Source organism: Bufo gargarizans, chromosome 4 (genome assembly GCF_014858855.1).
Source record: "Bufo gargarizans isolate SCDJY-AF-19 chromosome 4, ASM1485885v1, whole genome shotgun sequence".
Lineage (NCBI taxonomy): Eukaryota > Metazoa > Chordata > Amphibia > Anura > Bufonidae > Bufo > Bufo gargarizans.
The window spans coordinates 236944117-236959876 of NC_058083.1; the positions used below are offsets into that span (position 1 = coordinate 236944117).

Consider the following 15760-nt stretch of genomic DNA (forward strand, 5'->3'; position numbering starts at 1 on the left):
TTATATGGTTAGTCTGAAAATTAAAGGAGGCACAGCGCAAATCTGCTTTTAGTGCATTATCTGACATTCCTGTCCCAGAATAATAATTTGCAGCCATCATTCCCCATTATGGGAAGCTCAGATCAGATGACTGCATGTTATTGTAGATGATCAAATGTGAGACATTTCCTGTTACTCCATTATTGAGTATTATTGGCAGACAGTGTTGGCTGGATCTGTAAAGAGAATAATTACTTGCTTCCCGACACCGGCTCCTTCTCCTCCTGGCATGTGACGCTTCCCTGACCGCTCTCACTGAAAACCTCCGGTTTGACACTGCAGCAGCCAATTACCTGGCCACAGCAGATACTGGATCCCCTTGGGTCATTACATAAGGGGAAACGGTCACCACTGTGGACAGTGATTGGCTGTGGCGATGTCAAACTGGATGTTTTCAGTGAGAGAGCCCAGAGAAGCATTGCATTCCAGGAGGAGAAGGAGCGGGGAAGCAGGTAAGTAAGCTTTCCTTTACAAGTCCAGCCAAGTAGGATGAGGGGAGTTGCCAAATAAACCCCATTCTTGTAGAACCCCTTGATGGTGAGATGTGAAATTGCTCTATAGCTGTGCAGGAAACACTGTACGCAGTCACTGTAGATTCATTTGACAAGTTTGAAGAGACTCGACCTTCACTGAAATTTGCCCCAAACTGTTGTGTATATTTCTCCTTAGCAAGAGACGACACCCAATCTGTCACATTGCTTACAACACATTCTGTGAAAGGAGCAAATGACTGGAAAGTGATCCCAGATTTCAATAAATATCCCCCCTCCCAAAAAAAAAAAAAATGATAACTGTAAATAAAAACCGTAAGACACTGAAAGGATTTCTTCTAGTACGTTTTACTTGTCAGTGCACCGGAATACATCATGTAGAATACCTAAATATATGAATGTAATGCATGGATTATACTTATAAAAACAAGGCTCAATGACCTGTGCAATACTTTGGAAACTTTTATGGAAGGCTCACAGAAAGTGACACACACTTTGAGATACCAATCCTTTAATACAAAGAAGAGAAGGATATGACCTTCAGTAACGCCATAGTATAAGTTCAACATCAAATGGTAAACTGCCAAAGGTACACATAATGACATAACATATTCTGTGTTAATCAACTGGTGAATCTACACATATACTGTGCCAGTGGGTTAGGGTGGTGCAGTGCCAAGTAGGGCTTACCCTGTCAACAGGGGTGCTGTGGGCCTACTGGGCCTCCCGTGTGCAGGTGCTGTGTTGCAGCAGTGGTGTTCATCATGTGGTACTTTGCCAAATTAGTGTAAGGATCCACTCTAATAAGGCCTCTTTGACATGGTGATCAAAAAGTATACAAATAACATCAGCAGCAATATGTCAGTGCTGTCTTTTTTCTACAGTTTGGCACAGTTGCAGCTAACTTGCCTTTTCGATGGATTTTGTTAAGTGTCAATTTAAAGTTGACTTCATCTGTTTAATACATTTCAAGTTCACTTTTGCTACATCTGTATAGGAATTATAAAGCGCCACAGAATATGTTGGCGCCAGATAAAGATCATTATTGTTATTAAGTTAATGTATTTTGTCATATTGTCACACTATCTACTTTATTGCCTGCATACGCTGTTATACTGTGTTTTGACTCTGGGAACACACATTAGTTAAGGTTAGTGGCTCTTACCAACAATCTAATATATATGGGGCTGCTCCTATATACTAGTGGAAGGGAAGGATAGGGCACATTGGATGGCATCAGGTCTAACCCTGTGTTCCCAAGAGACAGGACACTGCCAAGTGAGTCAAGCAGTGGCTTGTCCCCTCTTCATAATGAAATAAACATGCAATGTAGAGTTAGGGTTGATGATCTTATGTATGTGGCCTGCATGAATCTGATTCTGTCAATCAAACCTTTCCTCTATGACTGGCATGTCCAAACTGCGGCCCTCCAGCTGTTGCAAAACTACAACTCCCAGCATGCCCTAATAGCTGTAACCTATCCAGGCATGCTGGGAGTTGTAGTTTTGCGACAGCTGGAGGGCTGCAGTTTGGACATGCCTGCCTATGACATCCTTATGCCAGAGTAGGGTACAAAGACAGAGGTGATCCTGAAATGGAAACTCCTTAAAGTAAAGTGATTGAGGCTTCCTACAAACTGCACTTCCATGAACATTAATCAACCCACATTACAACTATGTCCTCGGTGTAGGTTCTGGGTACATTAGAGAACACAGATAGGAATACATTTATAGACATTCAAGTTTTGCTACCCTACTCTACAGTAGTGTTAAAGGGGTTGTCCGAGTTATATCTATACATGTTACTTTGTCTTATAACAGTATTAAAAAAAACATTGTAATTTACTTACATAATTTATTCTGCATTGTTTGTGAACTGCCGATGCGGGTCATGTGACCCCTGACGTCATCCACCAGGCTCCGGCGGTGACGTCTCGTGTACAGGCTTCTCCCTGCCTTAGGGAGTGGCCGGGCTCTGTACACGAAACGTCAGAGCCTTGTGTCTCCGCCTCTCTCTCTCCCCTCTGGCTGCTGCGGCTCCTGTGAGGTATCGCGCATGCGCGATCCTTATCAGTGCCGGCAGCGGAGAAGAGAGATTCAACGGTGTGCCCGTTCCCTCTCTGTGATCTACTTCAGTATTCTTCTCCTTATTTATTCAAAGCAGTGCCAGGGTCGGTAAGTGTGTGCCCAGATTATTGTTGGGTGGTCTAAACCTATACCTATGCCACCACCATGCTTCCACCCCACAAAAAACACTTTTTAAAGTGTTTCAGTACACTGGCCCAGATTTATTAATAGCTTAGATACATATAGCTGTGTATCTGAAATGTGACAGGAAGATCTTCTGCATATGTGAGCTAGGAGATGATCATGTGACTGTTTTTTTTTATGCAAAGTGCGGAGCAGGGGGAGGGGAAGGACAGATTATTCACACCCACAAATATTCATGAGGGAGAGCTCAGGCATTGTTGTTACAGCCCTCACAGCTTTGCTGCAGCATGTAAACAAAGCAAGAACAACAGAACCATGCAAAGGTGTAAGTATGGGTTTTCTCTTAAGAAATCAAGCTTAACTAATGTATATGTATATGTCCTGATGAGTTTTATACGTGTTTTTTCCCCCTGTAACTCGGATAACCCCTTTAAATACCCACATACATGTTTCCTCCTGTCTGGATGCTTTAGATTTAATTGTTCTTGAGAGGAACCGATTTCTCCAGCAGTGTGATGGACTTCCCTGAATTGTCAATGTTCCTAATAAGATTTTCTAGTCTCCTTTTAATTTTCTTTTGGTCCTCTATTGCACAGCCAATAATGACAGACTGGAACTTCTGATCAATGGGTCCAGGCGGGACATCAGAAGTACAAGCTGCATACAAGGTAATCAGCTGTTTCTTTCCATCTTCCAAGTTGTCCATGACTTTCTTCAGAATCTCATCAATAATCAAGGTGGCTTTCTGGAGAGCTGAGGTTTGTTGGGGGTTTCTGATGGTTTCCACTGAGACTTCTACCGTCACTGTGCGGCTCATCAGACGTTCTGCAGTTAATGTTAGTTCTTCTCTTTCACCTTGACATTAAATAAATGTGACAGTGAGTGCCCACATCAAAAGCTGCTATATCATATTGATATGAACTTGATACTAATTATTTGATTTCTCTTCCAGTCAGAACTAACTGGTAGTATGGATGATTATAGCTGATGGCTATGGCTTGGCAATAGCACAGCCTAAACCATATAATGGTAGTGCAGATTGAGGCTCGATTACACGAAGCCTAGACCCATGTGTGGACTTGTAAGTTGACAGTATCCAACTTTTTGAGCACTTGAGTCATTTGTGTCTTTATTCCATTAGTGCTGTCAGAAGATGCTCCCAAACCCCCAGGTGCTAGTAAAGTATGACTTACCATCACTTATGTTCCTCATGTCCTGGCTGTTCTTGACACTGTGAATCATCTCTATTATAGAATCTTTCTCCAGCTCCAGTGCAGATGCTGAGTCCCGCAGGGATTGCACTCTAGACAGAGATAAAATAATGATCGTTAAATTAAATCATTTCCATTCTTCTTTCCTGTGATTAAGGCTAGGTCTACACGACGACACCGACACATAGGGCACAACTACACTGCAACACGTGTCGCACAACATTTTGTCGCGCAACAATTTTTATAATGATAGTCTATGGTGTCGCGCTGCGACATGCGACACGCTGCGACGCAACGCTACGGAACAGACATACTGATGCGGACAGCAGACGATGTGCTGTCCGCATTTTTTTGCGGACCCATGGAAATTACTAGGTCCGCATCCCATCCGCAAAAAGAACAGAACGGACACGGAAACAAAATATGTTCGTCTGCATGAGGCCTTACATCCAGTGAAATGCTTTACAACCCCAGTTCCTAAAAAGTTGAGACCCTGTAAAATGTAAATAAGGATGCAATGATTTGGAAATCGCACAGACCCATATTTTGTGCACGATAGATATCAGATGTTGAAAGTGAGACATTTTACCATTTCATGGAAAAAATGTACTTATTCAGAACTTGATAGCAGCAATGTATTTCACAAAAGTTGGGACGGAGACAACAAAAGGCTGGAAAAGTAAGTGGTACTAATAAAAATCACATGATTGGGTTTAAAAAGAGCATGTTAGACTCAGAAAAAATATGTATGCTTCTGTACTGGAGATGACTGCATGGTCTCAGGAACACTTCCAAAAATTGTTGTCTGTGAACACAGTTCGTAATGCAATCCACAAACACAAGTTAAAGCTGTATCATGCAAAGAAGAAGCCATGTCAACATGATCCAGAAATTTCAGAGGTCTGTCATTACTTGGCTGGCAGTCAGTACTTTTATAGCCAAACCCCACAGTGTGTGCCAGTGCTGTGAGGGAGAGGAGTCCAGCGAGACTAGCTTCCCCCACCCTTTCCCATCTCTGGACGATGGCTGGCAGGTTTCTTTCATGTGTGGAACAGGAGGCAGGGGTAGGGCGGGTACAGGGTGCATGACAATGTACGCTGTATTTACAGTAATCTATGATCTACAAGTACATCCAAATCCTTCTCTACAAAGGACTCTCTCAGTGTTGCTCCCCCTAGGACATATGATGCATGGAGATTATAACCATACATTTATCCACATTGACCCTCGTTTCCCAAGTGGTTTTACTAATCCTATAGACAGTGTAAACGTAAGGATGCCTTCCTTCCCGGCAATCGCTTGCTCGTTAGTGAAGGAGACTGCTGCATTTACATGCAGTGATCTCCTCCACAGTATGGAGCGGAACGATTGTTAATGCCATCACTCAACCCAATACAGAATCATTATTTGCTGACAGCAGAGCGCTGTTTAAACAGCAATATCTACTGCTGGCAAGCTATGATTTAGGTGACCGATCTTAGTACCCAAGGAATGAACGTGGCATCTTCACAATTATCTGCTCTGTGCTTGTCCAGTGTAAAGGGGCCTTTGGACAGGACTGTCTAGACCTGCAGCAGATTTATCACATAGGCTCAGGTGCAGGGATAGACACGTATGTCTAATTTTACAACAGACTTATGACAGAATTGTGGTGCAATATGTCACATCTTAGGCCATGCCTCTTTCCTACTAAGCCACACCCTTTGGGGTGCATTTCATGAACACCATAAAATCATGGCCTTTCACTCCAAAGTCTATCCCACCCAAGTTTTGCACTGCTTCGTGATTTTATGGTTTAAATAAAATGTGCATTACTTTTTATCTTCTGTGAGTCTAATAAATCCTGTTCGCTTTTAAACTGAGTTTACAGTGCTTCACCATTTGATTTCTTATGCGTTTTTGAGCTAAGATCTAGAAGGGGAACTGTTAGGAAGAAGCTGTCTCAGGAGCTGAAGTACTGCGAGGACTGTGTGAACTTTGCTGAAGCAGAAGTTACTGCGGGAAGGACATTGTGCAGTTCTTCTATTTAGAATATTCCTTTTAAAGAAAGAGGGTAGTGTGATCCGGTAAAAACTTCTGTGTAATTATTGGTCACATCATACCGTCCCGGATCTGGAGGGACAGTCCCGGATTTCAATGGCTATCCTGCTGTCCCTGTACAGGGGGAGGTATGTCCCGCTCTCCGGCAGCTGTCCCTGCTTCCATAGGAAGCAGAGACAGCTGCCTGTAATGATAAAGCAAGAGCCACCCGTCCGCTACTTCATTCCTCCCCCTGTCTGCACTCTACACTGCAGGTCTGGACAGGGGGTTGACCCGACCGGGAGCTCCGTGTGTATCCTGCTGCTGGGTACGAGGTGAGTATGTGGAGTTTATCATTTTTTACTGCCTGTGAAGGGGGGCACAGTCCTGGGCATATTACTGTGAGGGGGCACAGCTGGACATATTAGGCTACTTTCATACTGGTGTTTCTGGGTCCGCTTGTGAGATCCGTTTAAGGGCTCTCACAAGCGGCCCCAAATGGATCAGTTCAGCCCCAATGCATTCTGAATGGATAAGGATCTTCTCAGAATGCATAAGTTGGGCTGCGTTCGGTCACCGTTCCGCTTTGGATGCAGGGGAGCTGCTGGCACTGGGGGCTTCTGGCACTAGGGAGGGGGGGGGGGGGGGTAGCTGGCACTAGGGGAGATGCTGGCACTAGGGGTGGCTGCTGGCACTGTGGGAGCTGCTGGCATTGGGGGGGGGGCTGCTGGCTCTGGAGGTAGCTAATGGCTCTGGCAGTGGCTGCTGGCACTGGGGGGGGGGGGCAACTAGCACTTGGGGGGGCTGCTGGCACTAGGGGGGCTTCTGGCTCTGGGGGGGTGGCTGGCATTGGGGGAGCTGCTGGCACTGGGGAGGCTGCTGGCTCTGGGGGTGGGCTGCTGGCTCTGGGGGTTGCTGTTGGTTCTGGGGGTGGGATGCTGGCACTTGGGGGATTATTTTTTTTTTTTTTATTAGCTTTGTCGAAACTCCAGTGTGAAAGTAGCCTTAAAGAGAAAGTTCTGTTGTGGGCAAGCACCAATTTATCTTCTATAAAGTAAGTTTTAAAAAATGTTTGGGGGCGATTTCTCTATAAACGGTGCTCTAAACATGTTCTTATAACGTTATCTGCATTTTGTCTGGTATTATTTTATGTAGAGATGTCTTCACCTCAACAAATTGCCAGTAAGTATAAAATCAACGCTTGGAGTTTGTACTGTTTGATTTGTTGCATTAATCAGTATGTGCTTTTATTCTAGGCTTCTTCATCATCATCTGCCGGCCCTCCAGCTGTGGCCTGCTCACCTGCCGGGGCCGGCTCACCAGTGGTGGCCTTGCTGTCATCCAGGGGAGGTGGACCAAGCCCGGACCAGAGCCGTCAAGAAGTTAAAATATATATATATATTATATATATATATATATATATACACTCGATAAATGACGAGGCAGCACTTCCAGCTTTTGGTGACAGGGTGACGACCCCAAAACTTTATTCCCAGCTGGGAATAAAGTTTTGGGGTCGTCACCCTGTCATCAAAAGCTGGAAGTGCTGCCTCGTCATTTATCGAGTATATATCGTGGAGGAGAAGCCTACCTCTGACGTGGTCTGACTGTGCTGCTGCAATATTGGTGGTAATATATATATATTTTTTAATACATTATGGATCCTGGCCGCCAGCCAGGATCCCCAAGTCTCCTCCAGAGTTCATGGGAGTGTGCGTGGCGGTCGTAGACGTGTAAGTCTTGATTAAGTAGTTGTAATTTGCATTTTGTTTTCGGATTTTTAGTTAATTTTGTATTTCTTTTTCTTTCAGGGTTCCAGAGGCTCCACCAGAGAAGATGAGGAGTCCGTTGTCCCTCACGTTGATAACGAGCTCCTCATTCAACTGGTGGAGGCGCGTCCATCTTTATGGGACCATTCCGACCGCCACCACGCTGATCATCATCGCACCCAGGGGCTCTCGAGGGACATTTGTTCGGAACTTTTTGAGACCTGGGGGATCTAAATGCAGCGGCTCAGAAGAAATGTGGTAAGTACAGCAATATGTATTTTACTACATTCATATTGTTGTTCACCTTACATCATGCAAATTATTATTTTTATGTTTTTTTCAACAGTCAAACAGGTTACCACGTGGTGGCGATCTATCCAGGACCTCTTTAGGAGGAACTATAACAAGGAGGTTTAGGCCCCGAGTGGCTCCGGAGCAACCTCAGAGCCTACATACATGTATACGGTGGCCCTGGGGTTCCTGCGACGTACAATGGCACCAAGAAGGTAAGGACTGTAAAAAGCATTTATTTTAAGGGGCTGTCTGAAACAGTGGAGAGTTTTGCTCCCCTGTTTTGGCCAGCCCCCTACAGTCAGAGGGACAACTGTTCTCTCCGTCTGAGTTTAAGGGGCTGTCTGAGACAGCGGAGCGTTTTGCTCCCTTGTTTTGGCCATCCCCCTATGGTATAAGGTAGCCATAGCATAGAACATAGATGCGCTATTTAAAGAACAATTCTTTACTTTCCTTTGTTTTTTCCTACAGAACTACCAGCAGCACTCGGGAGCCTTAACAACCTCCTGAAGCGGAACAGGAACGGATCACCCACGCCAGCCCTCCTGTCCCTCATGCATCGGCCCTACTGGATCCCTCCGCTCAACAGAGGCTCTTAAGTTTCTGGAGAAATTTGAGAGCCCTGGTGAACAGGCAGAGATCCGGTAAGCTAAGTTGAAATGATTATGTGGACCTTGTAGAGGTTGTTTTTCTGGAACATCAGAAGGTATTTACTGCTGACTAGATTCACCGCTGGGAGGGGGCGGAGTCGGCGATTCAATGCAGCCCCAACTACCATTATGGGCTAAGCATAATCAATTTGATGGACTCAATAACGCCCGAGCAGTTGCATGAGTTTAAAATCATGCTAGAGAACGGGTCATGGGAAATTATGCACCGCAGCATTATTATGAATTCATTAATACATTTTACAGTTTGATTAATGATTTCCCGATGACGCTCTGACATAACTAGTGTGATTACCACATGGGACACGCAAGAAACATACTGCTGTTAAGGCCATTGCCCACGACTGTATGCCCTCCGAGATATACGGTCCGTGAGCGGGCCATATATCCCATAGTGGCATTGATCGTGCGCACGGGAGTACACAGCATAATAGTTTACAATGATGCTGTGCAAGTCGGGTTGCGCGCGGGGCTATTGTCTAGCACTAAATAGATCATATGAGATCCAGTGTGCGGCACAACATGGACAGCATCATGATGCTATGTACTCCTGTACGCACGATCAATGGCGCTTTGGGACATATGGCCCCCTAACGAACACTATACATCTTTTAGTGCATATAGTTGTGTACAAGAGTCCGAAAGGTGTGGTCCATGATCAGAGCTGAAACTGGACCCCAACAGATTAGCAAGGGAGCATTTAAATTCTTCAAAGCTAATGACAACCCTGGGGATCTGAATACATAAGTGGGGGGACACTTTGAGATGCTACTCAATACAAAATGGATCCGCTAAACGGATGCAAAAACGGAACGAACGTGACAAACAGATCCGCATTACAGACAGATCCATTTGTACGGATCCGTCTGAATGGCTTTTGTTCATCTCTGTGTAGTCATTTTATTGACGGATCCGTGAAACGCCAGTGTGAAAGTAGCCTTACTGTGAGGGGGCACAGCTGGGCATATTACTGTGAGGGGGCACATATCTGGACATAACTACTGCGAGGGCGAACATATCTGGGCATATTACTATGAGGGGGTACATATGTGGGCATTAGGGCTGCACGATAAATCGAAAAAATAATCGAATCGCGATAATTGCCAAATGCGATATGGCGATTTGGCCGACCCGAAAATGCCGCGATTATATATAAAAGGGGCCCCACGCACATAACTGCCTTTTGCATGTAAAGTGTTTTACTAGTGTGTGTGGGTGAAACACTCTCTCTCCTAACAGGTCCGGCCTCTGTACTCACTATGAATGCAATGCTCTGCAGTGAGCGGCAGCGAGGTGGCCGGCCGGCGCGTGACTGACGTCACTTAGTAACGCTCCTCCCACTTCATGAAGCAGGAGCGTTACTAAGTGACGTCAGTCACGCGCTGGCCGGCCACCTTGCTGCCGCTCGCTGCAGAGCATTGCATTCATAGTGAGTACAGAGGCCGGACCTGTTAGGAGAGAGAGTGTTTCACCCACACACACACTAGTAAAACACTTTACATGCAAAAGGCAGTTATGTGCCCAGTTTAGGACACATGAGGAGGACCAGCATAAGATGCTATATGTCTTAAGCTGGCCCCCCTCATGGCCCTATGTGTCCTCCACTCATCCCCTATAACAGTGCCATCCACAGGTCCCCCTCAACAGCGCCCTCCACAGGTTCCCCATAACAGCGTCCTCCACAGGTCCCCCATAAGTGTCCTCCACAGGTCCCCCATAACAGCGCCCTCCACAGATCCCCCATAACAGCGTCCTCCACATATCCCCTATAACAGTGCCATCCACAGGTCCCCCATAACAGCGTCCTCCACAGGTCCCCCATAACAGCGTCCTCCACAGATCCCCCATAACAGCGTCCTCCACAGATCCCCCATAACAGCGTCCTCCACAGATCCCCCATAAGTGTCCTCCACAGGTCCCCCATAACAGCGTCCTCCACAGATCCCCCATAACAGCGTCCTCCACAGATCCCCCATAACAGCGTCCTCCACAGATCCCCCATAAGTGTCCTCCACAGGTCCCCCATAACAGCGCCCTCCACAGATCCCCCATATAACAGCGCCCTCCACAGATCCCCCATATAACAGCGTCCTCCACAGATCCCCCATAAGTGTCCTCCACAGGTCCCCTATAACAGCGCCCTCCACAGATCCCCCATATATCAGCGCCCTCCACAGATCCCCCATATAACAGCGCCCTCCTCAGATCCCCCATATAACAGCGCCCTCCACAGATCCCCCATATAACAGCGCCCTCCACAGATCCCCCATATAACAGCGTCCTCCACAGATCCCCCATATAACAGCGTCCTCCACAGATCCCCCACATAACAGCGTCCTCCACAGATCCCCCACAACACAGCGTCCTCCACAGATCCCCCACAACACAGCGTCCTCCACAGATCCCCCACAACACAGCGTCCTCCACAGATCCCCCACAACACAGCGTCCTCCACAGATCCCCCACAACACAGCGTCCTCCACAGATCCCCCATATAACAGCACCCTCCACAGATCCCCCATATAACAGCACCCTCCACAGATCCCCCATATAACAGCACCCTCCACAGATCCCTCACAACACAGCGTCCTCCACAGATCCCCCATATAAAAGCGGCCTCCACAGATCCCCCATATAACAGCGCCCTCCACAGATCCCCCATATAACAGCGCCCTCCACAGATCCCCCATATAACAGCGCCCTCCACAGATCCCCCATATAACAGCATCCTCCACAGATCCCCCATATAACAGCGTCCTCCACAGATCCCCCATATAACAGCGTCCTCCACAGATCCCCCATATAACAGCGTCCTCCACAGATCCCCCATATAACAGCGTCCTCCACAGATCCCCCACAACACAGCGTCCTCCACAGATCCCCCACAACACAGCGTCCTCCACAGATCCCCCACAACACAGCGTCCTCCACAGATCCCCCACAACACAGCGTCCTCCACAGATCCCCCATATAACAGCACCCTCCACAGATCCCCCATATAACAGCACCCTCCACAGATCCCCCATATAACAGCACCCTCCACAGATCCCTCACAACACAGCATCCTCCACAGATCCCCCATATAACAGCGCCCTCCACAGATCCCCCATATAACAGCGCCCTCCACAGATCCCCCATATAACAGCGCCCTCCACAGATCCCCTATATAACAGCGCCCTCCACAGATCCCCCATATAACAGCGTCCTCCACAGATCCCCCATATAACAGCGTCCTCCACAGATCCCCCATATAACAGCGTCCTCCACAGATCCCCCATATAACAGCGTCCTCCACAGATCCCCCACAACACAGCGTCCTCCACAACACAGCGTCCTCCACAGATCCCCCACAACACAGCGTCCTCGACAGATCCCCCACAACACAGCGTCCTCCACAGATCCCCCACAACACAGCGTCCTCCACAGATCCCCCACAACACAGCGTCCTCCACAGATCCCCCATATAACAGCGTCCTCCACAGATCCCCCATAAGTGTCCTCCACAGGTCCCCTATAACAGCGCCCTCCACAGATCCCCCATATATCAGCGCCCTCCACAGATCCCCCATATAACAGCGCCCTCCTCAGATCCCTCATATAACAGCGCCCTCCACAGATCCCCCATATAACAGTGCCCTCCACAGATCCCCCATATAACAGCGTCCTCCACAGATCCCCCATATAACAGCGTCCTCCACAGATCCCCCATATAACAGCGTCCTCCACAGATCCCCCACAACACAGCGTCCTCCACAGATCCCGCACAACACAGCGTCCTCCACAGATCCCCCACAACACAGCGTCCTCCACAGATCCCCCACAACACAGCGTCCTCCACAGATCCCCCACAACACAGCGTCCTCCACAGATCCCCCACAACACAGCGTCCTCCACAGATCCCCCATATAACAGCTCCCTCCACAGATCCCCCATATAACAGCACCCTCCACAGATCCCCCATATAACAGCACCCTCCACAGATCCCTCACAACACAGCGTCCTCCACAGATCCCCCATATAACAGCGCCCTCCACAGATCCCCCATATAACAGCGCCCTCCACAGATCCCCCATATAACATCGCCCTCCACAGATCCCCCATATAACAGCGCCCTCCACAGATCCGCCATATAACAGCGCCCTCCACAGATCCCCCATATAACAGCGTCCTCCACAGATCCCCCATATAACAGCGTCCTCCACAGATCCCCCATATAACAGCGTTCTCCACAGATCCCCCATATAACAGCGTCCTCCACAGATCCCCCACAACACAGCGTCCTCCACAGATCCCCCACAACACAGCGTCCTCCACAGATCCCCCACAACACAGCGTCCTCCACAGATCCCCCACAACACAGCGTCCTCCACAGATCCCCCACAACACAGCGTCCTCCACAGATCCCCCACAACACAGCGTCCTCCACAGATCCCCCACAACACAGCGTCCTCCACAGATCCCCCACAACACAGTGTCCTCCACAGATCCCCCATATAACAGCACCCTCCACAGATCCCCCATATAACAGCACCCTCCACATATCCCCCATATAACAGCACCCTCCACAGATCCCTCACAACACAGCGTCCTCCACAGATCCCCCATATAACAGCACCCTCCACAAATCCCCCATATAACAGCACCCTCCACAGAGCCCCCATATAACAGCACCCTCCACAGATCCCCCACAACACAGCGTCCTCCACAGATCCCCATAACTATGTCATACCCAGCCGCGTCAGCGGCTCATATGGGAAAATCCAAGCAAATAGACCTCTAGCACAATTCCTTTAAAATATTGCATCGCATATTGTTATCGCAATATGTGGGCATCGCTACTGTGAGGGGGCACATATCTGGTCATAATCTGTGAACGGGGCACAATGTTGACATAACTAATGTGTGGTGTCATAAACGGGGAATAATTACTATGTGGGGGCATTTAGCGGACTGGGTGGGATATGGTGTTTAGTTATGTTTTGGGCAGAGTTAGAGGAGTGGCCTAGTGCAGAAAAAATTTCCCTTTTCCTTCTTTTCTAAAGTTGGGAGGTATTGTCACATGATGGATCTAACATTTCTGAATAAAAAAATGTGCCTGAGATGTGAACCTAGCCTAAAGTATACTGTATGGGGGACATTTACTAAAATCTTCATACCCCTGGCTGGCATAACTTCAGTTTCCAGTATGCGGGCAGGGTAGAGTTGCGCCTAATTTATTAAGACATCTGCCTCGGCCTCTTAATAAATTAGGTGCATCTCACTTCAGTGCAGGGAGATCAAGACTGGCGTATAGGCATGCCAGTCTTGATAAATGTCCCGCTATGTGTTTTACAAGCTTGAATGCTATGAGAGGTAGAGGACCTTGAAATGTGTGAGCCCCTTTCTCTGAGTGTATGATGTACTTTATGTGGTTACTGTAATGAAGACATAACCTCTCTTTTGAACTCAATCTTGTAGTATGCGCCGTTAGTATGTCATTATAGCCAGGGGCGGACTGGCCATAGACCCTACATGGAAACTTCCCGGTGGGCTCATTCCCAGAGGGCCGCCTGGTCCCAACTCACAGCCGCCATCCCGGTAATTATTGATCTGGCACTCTATGCGTTAATGCTGAGAGTGTCAATGAACATATGTACGTGGCCGTCAGCCGTGGGTACCCTGCTAACTCCTGAATCCAACTGTATTGCCATCCTGAGGCAACTAGAGGAGGATAGAATGTGGCAGCTGGCGCTGGCCACCACATAGGGACCAATTCTAGGGAGGTATTTTGTGCTGCACTGTGGTATTTGGTTCTGCTAGGGCAGTATTTTGTGCTACCATATGGTATGGCTGGCCCCATCTAATTGTGTTGCCCTGCCTTCTGTCAGTTTGGACCCTCCTACAACATTTGCCCACTTTTTTATTTCACGGCCACGTTAAGTTTCCAGTCCGCCCCCAATTATAGCAGTGACTAAACAGTCAATGTAGGAACAGACGTGAGGGAAGAAATTATGTTTGGTCACAAAATGAACATTGCAGATAAGCGGGAAGCAGATGGCAGGAGCTCAAGGTCAGTCCAAGTGGTATAAAAGCACTGTGTGATATTTTTTTTTAACCTCTTCCATACATCCATCTCAGATACATGGTTTCCAATGCATTTTATAATTACGTTATACAATCTGTTTTCTTGACCACCAAGGAAGTGTAACAGATAGTAGTACTGGTCTCAGTAGGAATGCTGGTTGAGGCCTCCTAAGTGGCAACAGTGAAAAGTGTTCAGTCAGAGGTTGCACTGAATATTCAGCTCTCTAATAATACCCCTCTTAGCACTTTAAGGGGTATTTTTAGCCAAGAAGGAGCATGTATATGATTTCCAGTCCATTCAGTTTAACAGTACCTAAACTGAAACGTAATCTGTGCCACCACGTGTATATGAGTAGTAATATACACTCTGTTGTTATTTAAAGGGGTTGCTAGGATATGCCACCGATATCAGATATGTGCAGGTCCCACCTTTGGAATCACTCCTATCTCTAGAACAAAGCTCCCAAACAGAACGAAAGTGCATCGCTCATGTTCTCAATTCATTTCTATGGGAGTGCCAAAAATAGCTGGGTGCTATATCCGCCAGTTCCATTGAAGTGAATGGAGGGTCGCCGTGCTTGCGATTCATTTCTATAGGACTTCAGAAAATAGCCAAGAGCGATACTCTGCTATTTTCTGACATTGTTGGCATATGCTAGTAATAAAGCCGAGAAGTAAATGGTCGGCACACCACAATTGTATCCTCTGGTGCTCAGTGGTCGGGTAGTTGTCCCGGTACAATATAGAAGTGACCACGGCAGTCAGTGTGAATTTGAACAACGATATCCAACATCTCCATGCTTTCACCTTGGAGACCTAGGCCGTGATCAAGGTCCAGGTATGGACCAAAATGTTGGCCTGCATAATTTATTTATTTACTCAGATGTGAAAAAAAAAGCATTTGAAACTTCAAATTCACACTGAGTGCCGTGATCACTTCTATATTATATCCTAGTAATAAGCCACCAATGTTCAAGCTGAGACAACCCATAATACATC

At 47.3% G+C, this 15760-nt stretch overlaps 1 protein-coding gene across 1 annotated transcript in view; it reads right to left on the reverse strand.

The window, feature by feature from the left end:
• Window positions 1-1024: 1024 nt before the first annotated feature.
• The window catches only part of BAG2 (BAG cochaperone 2), a 43016-nt gene continuing 28280 nt past the window's right edge, over window positions 1025-15760 (reverse strand). The window contains exons 2-3 of the mRNA XM_044289694.1: window positions 3934-4043; window positions 1025-3595 (exon numbers count right to left, since the gene is read on the reverse strand). Of these exons, the coding sequence (XP_044145629.1) occupies window positions 3216-3595; window positions 3934-4043 (490 nt within the window). The 3' untranslated portion in view covers window positions 1025-3215. The remainder of the gene's footprint in view (window positions 3596-3933; window positions 4044-15760) is intronic.